General features: G+C 46.8%; 2 protein-coding genes and 1 pseudogene across 2 annotated transcripts; 1 reads left to right on the top strand and 2 right to left on the bottom strand.

Moving 5' to 3' along the window:
- Positions 1–1,081: 1,081 nt before the first annotated feature.
- LOC122122289 (cyclin-dependent kinase 11B-like) lies at positions 1,082–21,283 on the bottom strand. Its single transcript, XM_042696399.1, has 3 exons — positions 19,045–21,283; positions 18,233–18,235; positions 1,082–1,092 (listed from the first exon to the last, which is right to left on the bottom strand). The coding sequence occupies exon 1, from the start codon at positions 21,281–21,283 to the stop codon at positions 19,046–19,048; it is 2,238 nt and encodes a 745-aa protein (XP_042552333.1). The 3' UTR covers positions 1,082–1,092; positions 18,233–18,235; position 19,045.
- LOC122122237 lies at positions 1,281–2,990 on the top strand (annotated as a pseudogene).
- On the bottom strand, positions 3,775–5,825 carry LOC122122238 (crooked neck-like protein 1). Its single transcript, XM_042696310.1, has one exon. It carries the CDS (start codon positions 5,806–5,808, stop codon positions 3,775–3,777), a length of 2,034 nt encoding a protein of 677 aa, XP_042552244.1. The 5' UTR covers positions 5,809–5,825.
- Positions 21,284–21,527: the final 244 nt, after the last annotated feature.

The raw sequence follows: 21,527 nt of genomic DNA on the forward strand, positions 1-21,527 counted from the left end.
CTGTCCCATCGGTCCCAGTGCTCCGGCCGAGCAGGTCTGTTGCACCTACACATGGGCATGTGTATGCACTTATGTGCTTGTATGTTCATGGCCATACCTTCCCTTACGTGGTCTGTCACACCTGACTATACTCAGGAGTTGTCACTGGGATCAGCTCCCAGGCTCTCTCACTTTTTTTTTCGGGGGGGGAGGTCAGGTCGTGGGGCCTGAACTCTGGGCCTGAGTGCTGTCCCTCAGCTCTTCAGCTCAAGGCTAGCACTCTACCACTTGAGCGACAGCGCCACTTCCAACTTTTTTTCTTTTTGCTTATGTGGTGCTGAGGAATCGAACCCAGGGCCTCAGGCATGCAAGGCAAGCGCTCTACCACTGAGCCACCTTCCCAGCCCCCTCTCTCACTTTTGACATACAGATGGGCCACCAGTGCTGCTATCCTCTGTCCCTTATCCTGTTACATCACTGGACCACCTTTGCCCCTCGCACTTCCATGTGGAAATGGCTGGAGTTCTGCTCCTCAGACCTGGAGTAAAAAGTGGTCCAGCCAGGTCCTCCCCCCTCCTCCTTAACCCTCCACAGACCAAATCTTTGGTCAAACCCCTGTTGGTACCATGGGAACCACTAAGGGCATCAAGTCACCCATTTTAAAGGAGAACAGAACTTTTCATTCTATGTTATACTTTCAACTTCTTGTTCAGCCCCTGCCTCCTAAGACTTCTTTCCATAGACAAATATATACATTCACAACCAAGGAACTGTTACTGCTGCTTTATACCAGTCGGGATGTCATCTCAGCATTCTACCCCTAAAAATGACCCCCCCCCGTTTCAGCAGGAAGTAGCCAGAGAGAATCAGTGGCTCTTCTCAATTGTCAAAGGCTAGAATGTTAGGTATGCCCATGACATTGGCCCACTCTCCTCCTGCTCTCCTCCTCTTCTCTCCTAGAAAGGAAATCTCAGCAGCCATTCCAGAAATCACCTGTGGGAAACAAGTAATGACATCGAAGTGTCAATCCCCTGATTGAGTCTGCAAGAGCCCCAGGCTCTCAGGTCACTTCCTCATCCTCTGAGGTCTTGTGCTTATCTGCCCCAGTCAGGCCTCTTCCTGCCAGTGAGAAGATCCATCAGCTCTGATGTCATTTCCACATCAACTGTGGACACATCTCCTCCTTGCCCTTCCCATATAATTCCTCTCTCCTGCCCTGTGTTCTCACTGCGCATGCATCCAACTCTGTCAGGACATCAGTTTTCTCCTGCTCTTGACTAAATCAACTCTTGCTGAAGAAGATGGCACTCGCCAGCTTTTTACCTGTACCTACTCAGCTATCTCAGGACCAACCTGAAGCAGAAGAGAAGGCAGAATCACACAGTCCATGGCAGATTTCCCTGGCCTCTTCCCGTAGAGAAACTTCCTCCATATGTATACAAGAAAGGCTGTATATCTCGCTTGCTAGAGGAGTTTGATGATGCTTTTCCAGAGATCCATGTGGCCCATTATCCACTGGATAGAGATGACAAAAAAACAGGTCAAATGCACTGGCCATTCAGGTTGATCCTGAAGGAAGAATTCAGTACGATGCAATTGCTCAACAAAGACAGTCGAAAGACAAGGTCATTTACAGCAAATATACTGACCTGGTGCCAAAGGAGGGTATGAATACCAATGACCCAGACCCACAGAGACCCAGCGAAGAAGTTTTCAAGAGATCATAGCAAAGACATGGGTAGCCAGCAAAAGGTTGCCACAGCCATGCCAGTTGGAGCAGCTGATAAACTGGCTCGCACTCAGTATATGAGATACACACCATCTCAGCAAGGAGTGGCATTTAACTCTGGAGCTTCACAGAGGCTAATTCAGATGGTAGTAATGCAGAAAGATCCAATGGAACCTCTGAGGTTCAAGATCAACAAGAAGATTCCCCAGGGACCACCTACTCCTCCTGCACCTGTCATGCACTCTCCAAGTCAAAAAATGACTGCCAAGAAGCAACAAGAGTGGAAGATTCCTCCTTGCATTTCCAACTGGAAAAATGCAAAGGGTTATACAATTCCATTAGACAAGCAACTGGCCGCTAGTGGAAGAGGACTTCGGATGGTACACATCAATGAGAACTTTGCCAAACTGGCTGAAGTTCTCTATGTTGCTGACTGGAAGGCTCTGGACACTGTGGAAAGATGGGCCCAAGTGGAGAGAAAAAGGATTCAGAATGAAAGGTAAACTTAGAGTGATGGCCCAAAAGCCAGCGACAGGAGAGCTGGGATCAAAACCCATGTGGACAGATGATAGGGAGGCACCCATGTAGGAGGGATGAGATCCAGCAGGACAGGCAAAAAGAGAGAGGGCATGACCATTATCTTTCCTGGGCAGCTGCTGGGAAGGGATCGGAACTGCAGAAAAAGGAACAGCAGATAATCACTGAAATCACTGAAGTCATTGGGGTGTCCCCAATCCTTGCACCTCAAATGAAGTTCAGTATGACCGACGGCTCTTCAATCAATCCAACGGTATGGACAGTGGATTTGCAGGCAGAGAAGATGCAATTTACAATATGTCACAAGCTAAAAAGAAAATAATACTGACCCAGATAATAGCAAAAAGTTTTAAATCCTTTCTTCTGCCTTCCCCTACCATCCATTCAGAAATTAACACACCTCACCAAATCAACAGGAAATGACTTGACAGCTTACTTGGTTTTATGGTCACATCCTACTTTGGGGTGATAACCTTTGTTCCTGTTGTCTATCCAATATCCATAATTTTTCGACAACAATAACCAAAAATATATTCTTTTAAACATGGTCTAACCATGTGGGCCAGGATGCTTCAAACTCCCAATCCTCTTACCTCAATCTCACAAGTGTTGGGATTACAAGCAAACACCATCAGTGCTTAAACCAAAAATCATTCTTCCTCCAGTTTCCATGAGTTGACTGATATCCCTTAGGATCTGCAGTGGGGTGGAAGTCAGGTGCCTGCAGGGGCCGAAGGGTTACTAGGTCTGGACGTCCACATGGCTTGCCAGTGGTGAGCAGAAGCCTTGTTGGTCAGACCTCCTTAATCCAGTCAACCAGGCACAGGGAAAGGTCAGATGTGACATTCCAAGAAACAAGCCTGAGAGGTGCTTACAATGAAGACCTGTGATGGAATTAACATGGTCAACATTGCCCACAGTACTTCACATACCTTACCTCTAGTTGGGCAGAATTGTTCCTTCTGATCTGCACTGTGACATTTTTATAGTAGCTTCTAAATAAATACATACGTACCATAAGACTTGGCAATCTCTTTCTTGGAATCAAAACAAGTATACTAAAAGTGGATGTCCATCCCAAGTCTACAATGTGGGTGTTCCTAACAGCTTCAAGTGTCTGAGCCAAATGTCCATCCCCAGTGAATTGGTAAAAACTATACATGTACTAAGTAATACTATCAAATAAACACCTGTACTTCAATATCTTCCATATGAAAACAAGGAACTACCATTTATACATATATAGCTCAATGTTGTCCTGCTCTTCTGTGGGAAGGTTGATAATCGCTAGTCTCCTGACCTCCTTTTCAAAGTATCCTCAGTAAGTTTAGAGAAGCTGAACCTCTGGGCCTGGTTGTTGGGTTCTCTAATGTAAGTTTCAATAAATGGAGACCACAACATGCTTCAGATAGGTAAGAGTTTATTTTATTTTATTCCTTCCAACAAGGAAAAATTTTACAAAATTTACAATATTACAAAATTTTACAACATTTCAAATAAAAATATAAAACACCAAAATGTGGCAACATTTAGAGAAAGCATCCTGAGTCAAGATGCTGTTGTTTCTTCCAAAGTTTAGCCATAGTCAGAAGTTTGAGGTTAGCTTGGCTGGCAGCTTCATCTTCTGGAAAGATGTAGTCACAGTATTCTTCCCAGCCTGCATCAGACCCGTCATCAGTCTGAACCTTTCTTCTCTTCTTCACTTTCTCTGGCATGAGTCTGTCTACTCTCTCCTTATCTGATACTGTTCCAAATTCATCCTCAAAGCGTCTCCACGATTGCAGCAGCATAAGCCTCGCTTCCTTTTCTTCACAGTTCTGCATGGTTTTGTTAGCCTCTTCATAAATCTGTCTGCATTTAGACACACTTCTGTCTTCTCCTGCAGACAACTCAAAGTGAGCCAAACTGATCCATACCTTGACATGCTGTGTCCGTTGGAGCAACTGTCGGTAAAGATTTCGTGTTCTCTCAATTTCTCCCTGTTCCATCTCAAAGTCGATGTAGGATTTCCAAAGCACCTCTGGCATGTCTAAGCGAGGCTGGCTGATGGCTAACTCATAGATTGCCCTGGCTCTCTCCACATCACCGAGGATTGTCTCTAATTCTGCAAACTTAATCCAGGAGGTACAATTTTCAGGTGCAAATTCCAACAGCTTTGCATAAAGCTTCCGGCATCTGTCAAATTCTCGAAGCTTCACTTCCAGTTCTATGTAGCCTTTAAATAACTTGCTCTTTGGACACTTGCCTATGGAAGTCCCCAAAGCTCTTCTGGCAGATGATAAATTTCTCTGTCTTATTTCAAATTGTGCATAATAGAGCCACATTTTGGCAAATGTGAACTCTTGATGAGGAATTAATTCCAAAGAGGCTTGATACACCTGCCTTGTCCTCTCAGGATCCTTTGCCTGCAATTCTTCATAGAGTGCATAGTTGATCCAGAGGTAGATGTAACGCTTCCAGTGTCTCTTCTCCTGAATGGGTGGAATGTTGGCAATGGCTCTCTCATAAACCTCTCGCACTGTGTCAGATTCTGCAGTGCTTTCCAGTAAGCGCAAGTAATCAAACCACGCATCATAATTGTGGGGACTGGCCCTCACTTCCTCTTCATACTGGAATCTGCGTTTGCTCACAATGATAGCCTCAATACCCCGTCTGTCACCAAACTTCTTCTCAAAGATGGTATAGTTTTTGAAGAGCTCTTGAGCCTCATGTTTTGGGATTCTGTCCAAGGCATACTTGTAGATGACCTGGGCCCTCTCAAATTCTTTCTGGTTTTCCTCAAATTTGGCAAAGGCAACATAGAGGTGTTCATCCATATGCTCCTCTCCGAAGAACTCAACAGCTCTCTCATACACTTTCCGTGCGTGGGCAAAATAAGCATGTTTTTCTTCAGAGTGGGCATATTTGATCCAGTTCTTCACCCGCGGGTGCACAAGAACAAAGCGTTCGTAAATGGTCCGAGCCCGCTCCACCTCTTTGTTTCTCAGCTCAAAGTTAATGTAGGAGTGCCAGGCTTGCTCCTCGGGCTGCCATTCCATCCAGCGCTCAAACACCTGCCGGGCACCGGCCATGTTCCCCAACAGCTCTTCCATGTATGTGTACTTGTACCAGAACTGGCTGACTCGTGGCAGTGCTGTTATGGCACGGTCCCACACATTTCGGGCATGGTTGGCCTGGCGATTCTTCATTTCCATTTCTGCATATTTCAGCCAGAGGGTGATATTTCTATAGTCCACGTCTAAAGCACGCTCGTAGATGGATCGAGCCCTCTGAATTTCCTGGAGCCTTTCTTCCCATTGTGCGTATTTTATCCAGTTCCCAATCACAGTCCGGTTCTTCCTTAAGTTATCTTCAAAGGCCTTCCTTTTCCTCAGCTTGTAGTCATTGAATTCTTCTTCATCTGCGATCCTCTGTTGAGGTGGAGGTGGAAGAAGCTCAAGCTCTCGTTCTTTGGCCTCCCTGAGCAGTTGTTCGGCGGTGATCTGGACGAGAGCTGGAGCTTTGTTTTTGACCTTGGCCACCTGAGGGATCCGCAGTTTCCCGACTGCGGTGGAGACCGCCATGTCTGCAGGAGATCCTGGGAGATGTCCGCACACACTGGGATCGCAGAGAGCTGCCCGACAGAGAGCTCTTGACACTATCAAGCTTCCCAACAACGAAGCGAGTCCGCGGGAAGAGCTGAGTGACAGGAGGGAGCAAGACCAACCTGCGTGCCGACCTGCACTGGAGGGAGGCTGGCCCAGAGACAAAGCTTAACACCAGCCAGAGGGCTTATATAGTGCCAGGCGGGGAGGAGGCGTGGCCACAGCGGAGGCGGAAATGACCTCAGAGCTTAGGGAGCCTCTCACTGGTGGAAGCAGGCAGGGCTGGGCGGATGAGGGAGTAACTGGGCTTATCAGGGTGTGACAGGGTGGATAAGGGCGTGGCTGGGCTTAGGAAGACAGGGCTGGGTGGGTGAGGGCGTGACCTCAGAGGGTGAGGTGGTGACCTCAGAGCCTGGAGCCCTTTGCTGACTCATTCAGGAGATTGACTGAGGTGATTACTGCTTTCCAGCAGGAGAATTTTGGAAAGGCGACCATGCTGCCCTCTCCTGGAAAGGAGGAAGAGAGCAGGAGGGTGTAGGGGGCAGTGGTATTATCCTGGGCATTTTGGCACTTTTGAAGGAGTGCCCATTTGCTCTGGCTACTTCCTGCTGACACAGGGGTATCATTCTTTGGAATAGAATGCAGAGAGTCGTCCTGATCAGGACAAGGCAGCAGAGATGATTCCTTGATTGTGAACGTGGATATTCTTCTAGAGAAAGAAGACTTAGGAAACAGTCTGAATAAGAAAGTTGAAAGTTTAGTTTAGAAGGAGAGCTCTGTTTCAATTTAACGTGGGTAGCTTGATATCCAGAGTGGATCCCATGGTGGCAATAGGCGATTGACCAATATATGGGCTAAGGAGGGGTGGGAGCAGGATCTCATTAGATCTGACAAACTAATCTTACTTTCCTGTGGGAAAATTGAAAATCATTACTGTGCTGACCTCCCACTCAAAATGTCCTCAGAACATAGAGAGAAGCCAAACCCTCTGGGCCAGGTTGTTGGGCTCCCTTGTGTAGGGTTTGCCAAAAGGAGACCGCCACATGGTTCATGCAGGAAAGAGTTTATTATATTGTATTTTATTTTGTTCCTTCCAGAAGGAAGGAATTTTATTCTGCAAGTTTACAAATGAAAACAGAAAAAAGGAAAACGTGGAAACGTTAAAAATAAATTTTCCTATTTTTTTTATTGTGAAAATGCCACACAAAGGGGTTACAGTCACGTGGGCAAGGCAATGAGTACATTTATTATCAAGCATTGTTGCCTCCTGCTCTGTTTCCCCTCCTGTCAGCTCCTGTTGAGGGTGGGGGAACACTCCCAAATCTGGGGGTTGGCTCTCAGCCTAGGTCACAGGCCAGCAGGTTGAGACATAAGAGAAATAGGCAGCCTAAGTCAGGTCACCCCAAGAACTAAAAGATGGGGCCCCACCAGATCTAAGACCACAGCCCTGTGGTCATTCTATGAAACCTTCTTACAGGGAGACCCTTGGAGCCAAGAGTCTCCCAGGCCTTAAGCAGGCCCTCTGGGAAGGCCTAAGCCAGACTTCCACAGCTGAATTCCATGCACAGCAAAGGCAGTGGCAACAGGATTCCAACCTGGGGAGTTGGTGATTTTAGCATCAAGTTGAAGCCTCTCAACAACTCCAGGTTAGAAGTTTCAGTTGAAAAAAAAACAGAAGGAAGCCTGGTGCCAGTGGCTAACGCCTATAATTCTAGCTACTGAGGAGGCTGAGATCTGAGGATTGTGGTTCAAAGCCAGCCTGGGCAAGAAAATTAGGAAACTCTTATCTCCAATAAACCACCAGAAAACCGGATTTGGCTCTGTGGGTCAAGTGGTATAGTGCTAGCCTTGAGCTGAAGAGCTGACAGACAGCAGTGCTCCGGCCCAGAGTTCAAGCCCCATGACCAACAACAACAAACACCAAAAAAAAAAAAAAAACCAGAAGGAAAAACCCCACAAAGATTCAGAAAGTTTAAACAACTTGCCTAAAGTCACGCAGCTGATCATGTGGGAATCATGATTCAAACCAAAGCATGTGACACCTCAAATCCCAAAAGCTTCAGTGAACTGCTCTGCCCACAAAGTGGGTTGGAGGAAGCCCTGGCATGTGGCTCTCTACAGGCTGTGGGACTTGCCCCCATGTTATGGGGACATCTGTCTCATCTGTAGAGCTGGGATGGAATCGTAAGAAATCTGGTGAGATTCTCAGGTTTCCCTCCTGAGCTCACCACCAATTCAAGAGTGTAGAACAGAGCAAAAGCCCACCCACTGTTCAGGAGATTTGGGGGCCTAGCATAGCTGGGCCTTGATGATGTGGGGTCCCTGGCTCTGCAGCATTGTGGCCCTAGGGAAGTCACTCCCAGGTGTGGTGCTCCTGCTTTGCTCATGGCTTGGGTAGCAGGCCTGGCACCTGTACACTCAAAGAGCACATGCGTGAAAAAGAGGAAAACACCACTGACTTCCCCATCACCACTCCATCTCTCACGGGCTTGGTTAGCAATTGTTAAAATGAAGGGACTGCCTGGTGGCATTGATGCGATTATATTTGAGTGGGAGACACTGGTTTGCAAAGCAAGCCTGAAAAAGGAAAAGCAGCAAGAACTGAGTGCAGGCCTTGGTTCCCTTAAGTAACAGGCATTGGTGTTTCTTAAGTAACAGGTATGCTAAATACTCAAATTTGTTTGTTAGTATACATATATAGCATCAGAATATGAAATGTATATATAATAAAATCTAGTTCTGCAATCTGTGTAATGTATCAGCTTTCTGTATCCAAGAAATAGGTATCATTGTTGTGAATCAAATCCAAAATCAAGCTGGGCACTTTTGGCTTACACCTATAATCCTGTTTACTCAGGAGACTAAAATCTGAGGATCACAATTTGAAGCTAGCCCAAGCAGGGAAATCTGTGAGACGCCTATTCCTCATTGACCAACAAGAGATAGAAGTAGAGCTTTAGCCTTCAACAAAAAAGCTCAGGGACATTTCCAAGCCCTGAGTTCGAACACAAGAACAGACCAGCACACGCACACACGCGCACACACACACAATCACTACCACCAACAACCACCATCACTACAACTAAGGAAACATTAGGACACCCAGAAAATCAAGTGGACCATTCTTAGCCATTCCCCAAATCCTGAAGCTATTGTATCCAGACAATCCTGGCTGATGGCCCTCCACTGGCCATAAACTCTGGAGACTTGGGAACAGTAGGTCTCAAAATGGAAGCAGTAGAATAGTAATATTAATGCCACCTGGGAACCAAGCATGTTTGGAGGCAAATTCTCCAATTCTAGCCCAGACCTACTGAATCCAGGACTCTGGGGATGGGGCCCAGCAAGTGTGTTTTAATAAGCTCTCCAAGTGATTCTAATGCAGGCTGCAGGGTTGAGAACAGCTGATCTAGAAGAATGAGCCCAAGCGGGACTATAAAAAAACCCCTGCAGGACCTCGGCTTGGCTGCGTACAGGTCGCTCTAGCTAGCCATGCTGTAGACCAAAACAGGTCTCTAGTGGAAGCTAGAGTTATCTTTGACAGAGCAGGGGGTCTCTTGGGCTTCTGTCCATGGACCAAAGGAAGTGATTGGACTGGGAAGTAAACCTAACTGGCTGGATCTGGGAAGCTAGGAACAAATGCATGCTGAGAATGAATAGGGACTTTCTCTTCCATAGGGTCTGGGCCTGCTTCTCCAGAAGATGGACTTTGTCTAGACAGGGAGAAGACAAGTGGCTAGATGAGCACTTTTGCACTGGGAATGCTCAGCCTGGCTTCAGCATGGAGTTCTGGGCACAGGCCTGAAGCAAGGGGTGTGTAGTGGTGGGGCGGTTGATCCTGCTAGTTCTCAGTTAAGCAGTAGAAAGAACTGGGGTTGGAGGGGTCAAGAAATTTCCAGTGTCAGGTGTAATGTAGGCTCCCACTGGTAAAATGTGAAAGAAGAGGAGGGAGAAGGAAGTTGGAATTCGGGCAGCTTCTGGTCTGAAGGAAAAGTAATGTTGGCTACTGGGTTGGCTGGAAAAGGAGCCAGGGAGGTGCTGCTACCACTGGTTCTGTTCAGATCTGACACCGGGCAATGGGATAAGGGGCTTTCTGAGACTGCCTGGTCTGCCTGGTGAACTTTGGGGGTTGGGAGTTTGGATGGGAGAAAGAGTGTTGGCCTCAGTTACTGAAGAGTGGTCCTTTAACCCTGTCTAGCTCCCAGAAGAGCTGAATGCAACCCCAGTTACGGAGGGAATATCATAGGCTGAACCCCGGGAAAGGCCTCTCCTAGCCCATGCTGGGATACTTTGGGCCTGGAACCACCAGGTTTTTTTGTTTTCTAAAAAGCCTGGCTCAAAACCTAGGTGCGTAACTCATCAGGAAGCTGGCTGTCAGATGCCAGGAAATAACCTAGTTTGCTTCTAAACCCTTGTGGCCATCCAGCTCTGGTGCTGCAGTCTGAACTGCCTGGTAGCTCAGGGAGGTACTCTGAGCACAAGGCTTGAGTGTGGACAACCAGAGCTGTCTGTGACTCCTATCTTATCTGCCATGTGTGAGCCACTGCCCAGCAATGACAGGAAGAGGGCCAGAACCCAGAACTTGAAAGGTTCTCTGGATAGGGAGGAAGAGCGGGGAATGCACCCATGCTGGACCTCAGAAGTGGACTAACAGGAGCTCATGACAGGTCTCTTCATACAAGCATGGGCAGGGCCCCACTTTGGCCTAGAGGTCTCTACTGTAGCATGACAGGTTTCTAGCTCTTATGAAGAGGGGAAACCTAATAATGGCTGTGTTCTCAGGGAAGGAAGGCACAAATGGCTTCAGATGTTGGAGCAAGGAGGGGAAGAACCAGAAGGGCCTAACACTAGCTCAGGTGGAAGATATTGATGCCTCCCTCGTCAATCAGGCTGTGGTGGGAAGATGACTGAAAACAGTGACAAAGTTGAGGCTTCTCTCAAACAAGAAACCAAGGGCAGGGAGAATGGGTGAGGCCCCGTTCCCAAGAGGGCTGAGAAAGGCTAGTGTTTGTAAAGTGCCTGCTCTCGGTGGGGGTGGAGAGTCCAAGTGGGCTGCCCTGGGGCTTGCGGGCTAGGCTGCGCGGCTCCAGGGAGCTAGGGGGCTTGTCCTAGTCCACTCTTTTCTCTATGGTCTCAGGAAGTAGCATCTCCAGGCTGGGGCAACTTCCTGTATGTTGCTGACAGCAAGGAATTGGTGGTTCTCTGGAAAGGTGCTGTCTGCAAAGAGCCTGGTATCCCACTCTCCAAGCGCCTGCTGATGATAGTCACCTGCTTTCCCAGCTCTGATCTTCCTATTCAGTGAAGCACATACCAGAGCCAACTAGCTGGGCCTGAGCTGTTCACCCTTGTGCTCTCTACAATCTCTCTCAACCTTAGAATATTCCTTCATACATACCTCCGTCTCTTCCCCTCCTCTCATTTCAACTATTGGGAGATGATTTTATTTTTGGTCAACCCGATTTCAAGGAAGCTCACTTGTTTTTCAGTTGAATCAATTCTGCTTGCAGAGCCTTTAAATACCATATTTGAATGGTTTTTCAGGCCTCATTTAGTATTGGCTTATAGCCTTGAGCCCCTAGGCCTATTTTAAATGCTTAACCTCTGGCAGGTGATCTAGTAGCTATCCTGAAGGAGAATGTTCCACTTTGGATTGAGTTCATTTCTCATGGAGAGCTTTTGCCTGGTCCAACCACATCTATGAGGAGGGCCAGACCTCAGCCCTTGAAGCATTCAATCTCCATCCCCAGGGAACAGAAGTAGAGAAGGATGAGTCTTGGGACAGAGCATCCTGAGAACAGGTCAAATGACTTCTTGTGCAGAATCTCCCTTTGTTAGCAAGCAGAGAGCCACAGGAGGCCAGCATGACGTTTATAACAACTCACTGGTTTTGGAAGTGGTGGTAACAGGGATGGTGAAGTGGATAAAGGAGTTTCCTTGTCAAGGATTCATGTGGGGATTTCCTACCTGTCTTTGTCTTTAGCTCTGAGTAGATTGTCTTCCTAAGACTCCAACTCACTGCCCTTAGAAGGGGTGTTAACAGAGATGGTGAAGTGGGTAGAGGAGCTTCCTTGTCAAGCAAAGATTTGGGAATTTCTCACCTGTTTTTCCTTGGCTCAGAGCTTTCTGACTTCATTGTCTTACAGAAAAAAGTCACCGGAGGTAGTGGTTTCTGCCAGTATGAAGCAAGCTAGGGCCTAATCTATTTGGGGAAGAGCAGGAGTTGAATTCGTCTTGGTCCTTTCTCCTCCGCTGTATCAAGCTACCTCCAGCTTGGGCTAGAGACAGCCACCCTCTTGTACCATGTCAAAGTAGTGCCTTACCTGGAGGCCTTTTTTCCCTCCAGTTTCTTTAGTTGTATCTCTGGGAGGGGGAGCTTGGCAACTGTGCCAAAAATCTTCAGGGCTGGAGCCAGGTCTAATCTTGGACTGAAGAATTTAGTGAGGAAAGTACGGACTTACTGAGCAATGACTTTGCTCTACTTTGTTGAGTCCCAGTAAATAGAAGCAAATCAAATACTTAGTAATGTGGATGAAAAGTCCTGTTGAGAAGTGCACAAACCTCTACAGCTGTTCTGACTGTTAGCTCTGTTCCCAAGAAAGTTTCCTTTGCCTTACTGGCAAGGTCAAGTATTTTTAGGTCTAGATTCTTCAAATTGTAAAGCATGCCATATATCTCAACTGAATACAATAAATTTAAAAGCCAATATAAATGGCAAAAATAAATTTGAGGCTCATACTTTCTGGACCCATGACTCAGGTTCAAAGTGAGTAGTTTTTATGTAATGATGCAGCCTCTGGAGCACTGTGTTCACCTTGGTCAGCTAAGCACACAGCAGATGTCTTGGAGGTAGCAATTCTGCAACAATGACCATATCTGCAGCTGCTTAACTGACTTGACTGTCAAGGGACACTTGAATGCTAACAGAGGAGCTTATACAGTGAGTCAGTCTTAGCTTGTCTTGGTCATGGTCATCTGGGAGTGTATTTAGTAGTCTTTAATAAGAGTGGTTGCAACTCTGAGGCCTGTTCCCAAAGAATGATGTCAGAAATTAAAGAAAAAAAGTAAAACAATAGCTTCTGCAATGCCAGTAAGATTATGATCCTAGGGGAAGAGATGTACATAAATGGTTCTTTGGAGCCCCAGGAAGATGCTGGTCCTGGACCCTCAAGTCTTCTCACTTTGGTTACAAGCTAGACTGAATGCTAGCTCTTCTCTTATGGTGATATGCCACTTGCTAAGCAGTAGACCAGGACATGAAGTGCTTACATGTCATCTTTTGCATTTACAATAAAACTGGAGGACCAAGAAGGGAAAGCCCCAATGTGGAAGGGAGGTGGTTGAGTCTCCGAACCATAGAAGGGAATGTTTGCATTCTTAGAGGTGAGAGTACCTTCTCAGCCACTGAGGTTGGCTCTTTCAAATTGCTGGTGTAGATGACAATAGATAGCAAGAATAATGCCAAACACACACACAATACTTACTCTCCTTGGAGTTTGTCTTCTACTCACATCTTAAATGTTTTGTCAGTATCTTAAATAGTTTGCCAACTATTCTAGTCTTAAATATTATCAGACATAAATGAGCCATCCTGAAACATCCAGCTAGTTGATTTGACTTTGAAGTGGAGTTGTAAACCACATTAGTAGGGTAGGCACCCTCTGGGAGATGCTCCTGTCTGTAGTGGAGCTAGCTATGTGACTATGTTAATACTGGTTTGAGTAACAAGGACTGATTTATGAATACATATGTTTCCCTTATTTCTAATTTTAAAGGAGAGACTTCATGAGCAGTTCCTAGAAGGAAATCTTCCAAGGATGGAAATGGAAAGGAAGCTTCTAGTAGTAAATCATGGATGATGACTAGCTATAGGTGCCCTCTTGAACCTGGTCTTGGTTCACCTTTCAGAGGTGCTGTTAAGAAGTAGTTATGGTAACTAGTCCATGGGACTGAATAAGTGCAGTTAGAGTTGTCTATTTTAACCCCTCCTATATTCCAGCTCACAAAGCAGTGCTCCCTATGGAGGCCCTGAAAGTCTTGAGCCCAGACCTCATGCATCTGCTGCCCACCAGTGTGCCCATGTCAGCAGGGAAACAAAGAACTACTGGGAGGTTTCTTGAGGGTTGGTTCTTCAGTTTGGGACAACTTGTCTTTTTCCCTTTTTTCATGGTGCCTTGTGTCTTAAACTTTCAGGTTCTTGTAACCTGAAAGTGTTAAAGGAACATTTTGTCCCCTAAGGAAGGGGTGGAACTAACCACATGTTCCTTTTCTAGGGACTCCCTGGGACTGTTCAGTTAGCCACAAGTGTGCATTAACATTACTATTGCTAGTGTGGACACACCCACACTTAAATGGACAAGCCAGTGTAAAGAAACTGCTTGTTTCAGATCATTAACTGAAGGTGGTAGCCATATTTCATTATTTCCCCTTTAAAGCTGGCACCACAGCCTATGATACTTAAGAGGAAGAGCAAACAAGGCTGCCTTTGCTTTGTAAGTCTCCTATTCCTGCTTCTAATATTAATGCCATTTGTGAGCCTAGCTGTCTCAGATGATAACTGAGAAATTTTCATAGACCTACCCTTGAATTTCTTTTCCTCCCACTATGGTATCTAGTTCTTGGTAGGAATGGCTTGGCCATTAAGAAGTCGTGTTGGTTGGTTGCCTAGATGTCTACCTTTAGCACCTGCATGTTCAGCTTGAACCTTGCAAAGGCTTTGCCCAAGTCTTGGTGGAGCAATCAGCAAAGGCATTCATACATGCTCATTGGATGGAAACTGAACTACAGCCTGGCCCTGAGGATAAGTCTATGTCTGCATTCTCTCTCTGTCTCTCTCTCTGTCTCTCTCTCTGTCTCTCTCTGTCTCTCTCTCTCTGTCTCTCTCTCTCTGTCTCTCTCTCTCTGTCTCTCTCTCTGTCTCTCTCTCTGTCTCTCTCTCTGTCTCTCTCTCTCTCTCTCTCTCTCTCTGCCTCCTGGGTATCTCCTGGACTAGGAAGAAAAGCAATTCCCATCACAATAGGTGGGTCAATCACTAGTTCTCATCATTCATTACCTCCATTCTGAGGGACTAGGAGCAGCTGGAGAGGGGAAGGTGGCTCAAATATTGGGATAGAAAGTTCCAAGTCTTCTTGCTCATTTCTTATCTCAGACTTCCTTCTGAGCATAGCTTTTTGAGTCTGCTATTGAAACTCTCATCCCAGTAGATGCTGTAATTTGCTGTCCTTTTTGATGGACAGCAATGGCACGAAATCTGCAGAATTATGATATGTTTATAATACTTGCAATGTACTAGAAGATATAAAACAAACTTCTATTTTTCTTATGCTAGATACAATTGAGTTCTTCCCATCCAAATACCCCGATTCTATTATATGTTGAAGTTGTGGCGATGGTGTTTTCTAACTGAATAATTGTAGTATCTGCCACTAGATAGCTGGTGTGAAAGAAATTGTGGCAGTGTTTTCATGTTTGTTCTGGCCCCTCATGCTACTAAAGCATAGCAGAACCGTCTGCTTGTTCCCTGAGGAACAAGCTATATGGAGAGAGTGTGACAAATGAAACCAGAAGCTAGCCTGAAGTGTATTCTTCAGGTATTTGCATTCCAAGAATCCTTTTTCCTATTTCTGCTTTATGCCTAGATTGTTTTGTATTTTTCTTCAGCCCTACCATCCCGTTAGGAGTTGAGAGTTCTGTGGGGAAATACATAGTCATTACAATGAGTGGAACATTATGCTTCTGGAAGGTTACTGGAGAAGAATAGATGAAGGTGTGTGTGAGTAGGGCTAAGTATATGTTCAGAAGCCTTTTGGTGTAAGTGACCAGTAATGGAGCCTGGGAAATAAATAGGTTTAAGGCTTGGTACAGCAATGACAGTAACAAGAAGTTGAAGTAGGCAACAACCCTAAGTGATCGTGATGTCTGTGCTCAGCTACTTCAGATAGGAAAAGCCACGGGAATTCCAATAAGATATCCATGGGAAAGGCACCAATTTGGTCCTAAGAACTTGGTCTGTCTCCTCTAGGACAGAGTATGAACACCTGCAGGTGAGAGGACAGTTGAACCTAGAGTTAGGCCTAAAATCAGGAAGCTTAAGATGGAAATCCAGGGCTGGGAATGTGGCTCAGTGGTAGAGTGCTTGCCTTGCATGCACGAATCCCTGGTTTTGATTCTTCAGCACCACATAAGCAGAAAAACCAGAAGTGGTGCTGTGGCTCAAGTGGTCGAATGCTAGCCTTAAGCTGAAGAGCAGAGGAAGAGCAGAGGGACAGCATCCAGACTCCGAGTTCAGGCCCAATATCCCCCACAAAAATATCTAACAGTTAGGGAGGATGGTTATCTAAGCAACCTGAGACGATGCCAGCATGGTACTGGCACAAAAACAGACACGAAGACCAATGGAACAGAATAGAAGATTCCGAAATAAATCCACAGGTCTTCAGCCAGCTAATATTCCACAAAGGAGCCAAAGACATACAATGGAAGAAACACACCCTCTTCAACCGCTGGTGCTGGGAAAACTGGGCGGCCACATGCAGAAGACTAAAAGTGGACCCCAGCCTATCACCATGCACCAACATCAACTCAAAATGGATTAAAGACCTTAACATTAAACCTGAATCTCTGAAACTACTGCAGGACAGAGTAGGAGAGACACTTGAACTAATAGGCACAGGAAGGAACTTCCTGAACAGAGTCCCAGGGTCACAACAAGTTGGAGAGAGACTCGACAAATGGAACTACCTTAAAATAAAAAGCTTCTGCACAGCTAAATCTATTGCAACCAAGCTAGAAAGATAACCAACTAATTGGGAAAAAAATTTACCAGCAATATATCAGACAAGGGGTTAACATCCTGTATATACAGGGAACTCAAGAAACTAATCCCTCCCAAACCTAACAAACCAATTACTAAATGGGCAAGGGAACTAAAGAGGGACTTCTCAAATGAAGAAATAAAAATGGCAAAGAAACACATGAGGAAATGTTCATATCCCTGATGGTGAAGGAAATGCAAATAAAGACAACCCTGAGATACCACCTTACCCCAGTCAGAATGTCCCACATCCACAAATCAGCCAACGGCAAATGCTGGAGGGGATGTGGAGAAAGAGGAACCCTATTACACTGCTGGTGGGAATGTACACTTCTACAACCACTTTGGAAAGCAGTCTGGAAGGTCCTTAGAAAGCTAAAGATTGACCTCCCTTACGACCCAGTCATACCACTTCCAGACATCTACCCTGAACAACAGGAAACAATATACAAGGACACGTGCACCTCCATGTTTATTGCAGCACTGTTCACAATAGCTAGGATATGGAAACAACCCAGATGCCCCACCACAGATGAATGGATCCAAAAATTGTGGTATCTATACACAATGGAATATTATGCAGCCATTAGAAATGACAAAATAATGGCATTTGCAGGGAAATGGATGGAGCTAGAAGGAATCGTGTTGAGCGAGGTAAGCCAAGAGTGAAGAGACAAACGGTACATGGTCTCCCTGATAAGTGGATGCTAAATCCAAAATGTTAGGTGATACGACAAAACTAACAAGACTTAAGAAACAAAGAACTCCCACTCATCTGGTTGAACCACTACTAAATATCCCCATGCTGCTGATCACATGTATGGTGTATAACATGTGAACACCATTATATGTTACAGACTGTGATAGACAATTTGCTCCAGGAAAGTTAGAATGAACTGTGACTTTAAATGAGCATCATTATTCCACAATACTGGGAAATTCCGGAAATTATGTAATCACTTAATCACAATCCAAAAAAAAAACAGAACCTTGGGGAAGGTAGGGAGGGAAGGGATGATAGGGGGAAAACAATGGAGGGGGTAACAATGTTCAAGAGGAAGTGTACTCATTACCTCACTCATGTAACTGTAACCCTCTGTATAGTATCTTTACAATAAAAAAAAAGAAAAAGAAAAGAAACATAAAAAAAGAAAGTTAACTTGGAAAATATAAAAATAAAAATAAATTGGGAAACTTGTGTCTTCATCGGTTCCAATGTGGCAAAGGAGCTTGACTAAAGGAATGGGCTGGGGAAGGGGGGGAAGGGATTAAATCTGACAATGTAATCCTGCTTTTATGTGGGAAAGTGGATACTTGCTAGTCTCCCAACCTTCTCCTAAGTTTCCTCACTATATAGAGAGAAACCTAAACCTCTGGGCCCGATGAAATATCCCAGCTTCCTGGGACCGGTGGGACTCAAACCCCCAATCTGCAAACAGTCACCAGCACTCACCAGCCACATGGCATCGGTCTCCAGGTCTGAGTTTCAGAGAACAGCCCCATTTGCTTTTCATGGGAGAAGTTTCTAGGAAGGGGTTTCACCTAGGTGATGGTTGCCAAAGCATCAAGCAAGCAAGGTTACAGAAGTAAAACAGCCTTTGAGTCACAAGAACACAGGCAACAAATAATCTTCACTTGGTCAGCATGATCCATGCTGTCAATTTATTGACACTTGATTACAAAAAACAAACAATATCCTTGGATTACAGAAATCAAAATACAATCTCAGGTGGGGGTAGTCTATTGAACAGAAATTATTGTTATTATTAGCTCCAGACTAACACAGCAAGTCAGCACAGCCGATGACAAGCCTCAAGGTGGTCAGTGGCCTTCAGCAGAGTTTGTAGTCAACTGCAAAGCTGCCAGCCTGGGAAGCTTGAGAGAAGGACAAATGTTCTTTTACTTTTCAGCAAGGAGGTAAAGGGGCTATCGCTGACTGCTGGTCAGCCTTAGCCTGGGGTTTTTCTTTACCAAGAGGTTGACCTCTTGATCAATAATTTTGTTGTTTTGATCTCACATTTTGTTCTCATGGATATCCTTTCTTTGCTGCCTCAGGGAACACAGAAAATTTCCTGCAGCAGGAGGGACTGAGGCCAGACAATAGACGGAACTTTCTGCCACTGAATAGTAACTCAGATACCTTGAATTTTTAGTGGGGATTATCACACCAGGTAGTTGGGTTCCCTTGTGTAAGATTCTCAAACAGGAGACCAATACATGTTTCAGGCAGGAAAGAGTTCATTTTTGTTCCTTCCAAAAGGCAATAGTCATTTAATTATACAAATTTACAAATCAAAATTCAGAACAACTGGAGAGGTTTAGGGGCAGTGTTTCCAGTCAGGTGTCCTGGCTGAGGGAGGCTCTGGATGGAAGGGCAGCACTGGGTGAGGCGGGGTGGCTCCAACTTCAGAACTTGAGGCTGAAGCCTGGCCCCACGGCTGAGGCCCCCTGGTTGGTGGTGGTGAGGTGGAAGCCTGTCTCCATCACCTCCTCCTTCTCACCCAGCCTGTTGAAGCCTAGACCACCGCTGGGGGGCTGGGGGCTAGTGCCACACTTCACCCTCTGCTGCTGCTGCTGCTCACTCTTGGCAGGCCAGGTGGGGAACATGGAAGGGTGGACAGGGAGGGGGTTCTCACGAAAATACTCGTGCTTGAGGCCATCTTCTGCAGTCATCCGTCTCCCAGGGAAATAGGTCAGGAACCTGTTCATGAGATCAAAGCCTTGGTCTGAGAGCAGAGTCCCGAAGCGCTTCCGGAGGTGGTTGTAGGGTTGTTGGCTGAAGGTCATCTTCTTGACTGCCGGGAGCTCATTGTAGCCAGGCCAGATTTTCTCACTTGGAGTCCCCAGATCCTTGAATATCTTGTGGATCTGATCCATCTCCGACTTCCCGGGAAACAGGGGCTTATGTGTCAGCAGCTCTGCGAAGATGCAGCCCACTGACCACATGTCCACAGGTGTAGAGTACTCCTTGGCGCCAAGCAGCAACTCGGGGGCTCGGTACCACAGGGTCACCACCACGGGGGTGTAGGCCTTCAGGGGCATCCCGTACTCTCGAGCCATCCCAAAGTCAGCGATCTTGAGGATGCCTTCATGGCTCAGCAGCAGGTTGGAGGTCTTGAGGTCCCGGTGCAGAATCCAGTTGTCATGCAGGTGATTCACCCCCTGCAGCAGCTGAAGCATCAGCGTCTTCACTTCCCCTGGCAGAAAGGGCTGCTGCATGGTCTGCATGAGGCTCTTGAGGTCATGCTCCACGTAGTTCATCACTATGTAGATCTGGTCCATGTGGCTGCCCACCACGATCTCCCGGATGGTGACAATGTTGGGGTGCTGGGCCTTGAGGAGGATGTTGATTTCTCTCAGGGATGTGATTGGGAACCCTTCTCTCCCCTCGATTTTCAACCGTTTTAGAGCCACAATGGCATCTGTCTTCTTTTCCCTGGCTCTGTACACGACCCCGTAGGTGCCTTCCTCAATCCTGTTCAGGCACTGGAACTCCTCCACGCTGCGGCAGCCCTGCAGCGCTGGCAGGTATTTGGGCAGTTCCTGCTTGGGCTCGGTGGGCGACAGGGCTGGGGAGTCAGGAGGGTGGTCCCCTGCGGTGGACATGCTGCTCTGCGGGGTCCCCTCGCCCACTTCTTCCTCCTCTTCACTGTCCCCGGAATCTCCGTCAGATCGCGACTCTGGAACAGCCAAGATGAGGTCTTCGTGGCCGGGCTCTTCACCCTCACTCATTTCTTGCTCATTTCCTAGGTCTGCAGACTGCTCTGAGGCCTCCTCCCAGTGGCTCCGTGGATCTTCCGAGCCCGAGCCTGATTCCACTGAGGACCTGGCAGAGCAGTTTTTCCTCTCCTTGTCACTGACACTGTCCTGTCGGTTAGACAGCAGATCTCTTGCCTCGGTTTTCTCTCCTTTGACTGGCTTCGGTCTGGCTCCCAGTGCAGAGCTCTCCCTGGGTGGCCACACCGGGCTGCGACTGCAGGGAGTGGCCCTGCCCTTGTCGCTGTAGGCCTCCCTGGTCCTCCAGTGGTGTGCCAAGCCCTCCCTGCGGGCCTCAGGCTCCTGGCGCCATCCCTGTCCCTTCTGGCCCCGCGTCTCCTTCTGGTGCTTGCTCCTCCTGCGCTCCCATCCTCGCTTCCCTTTGACCTGCTGCAGGCGGTCCCCCTCTCTCCCGGGATGTTCTCTTACCAGTTTCCTCCTTTTCTGTCTTTCCCATTCGCGGTGGTCTTGGTCCTGCTCTTCTCGGTGTCGCTTCCGAGGTCCGTGCTTGCTTTCTCCTTTCACTCGAGTATGCTGCCCCCCTTCCGCTGAGCGACTGACATGTCTGTGCTTCTCTTTTCTCTTCTCTTTGCAGCGATGGGCCTTTGCTTGCCGAGACATCTGCTGTGAGGGATGGATGGCTAGAAACTCTTCTTCTCCCCTGTCTTCCATCGAGTCCTCTCTTCTGTAGGGCGAGTTTCTGATTGTGATCTCCGTTTGGGGATGTCTCTGCTCTCCTTGTTCACCAGAGTCCTGCTTGGAATCCCTGTCATCAGAACATTTTAAGCATTCTATCTCTGCTTTCTCCTCTTGTTTTCTCCTTCTCTTCTTTTCTTGGAGAATTTCTTCTAAAGTTTTCACTCTCCAGGAGTCCTGTCCACCACCCATTTGAATTAAAACAGCCTACAACGAACTTCTTCTGAAAGAGATTATTCAGGAGAAAGACCAGCTTACTGGCCTGCTGGAGGTGGAGATGAGCATAGAATGAAGGTTTAGGACAGAGGAGAGGAATTATATAGGGAAGGGCAAGGAGGTATGGGCCACAGCAATGCAGAAATGACCTCAGAGCCTAGGGAGCCTCTCACTGTTGGAAGGAGGCAAGACTGAGCAGATGAGGGCCTGGCTGGGCAGC

Source organism: Dipodomys spectabilis, unplaced genomic scaffold (genome assembly GCF_019054845.1).
Source record: "Dipodomys spectabilis isolate Male_0828 unplaced genomic scaffold, ASM1905484v1 ptg000207l, whole genome shotgun sequence".
Lineage (NCBI taxonomy): Eukaryota > Metazoa > Chordata > Mammalia > Rodentia > Heteromyidae > Dipodomys > Dipodomys spectabilis.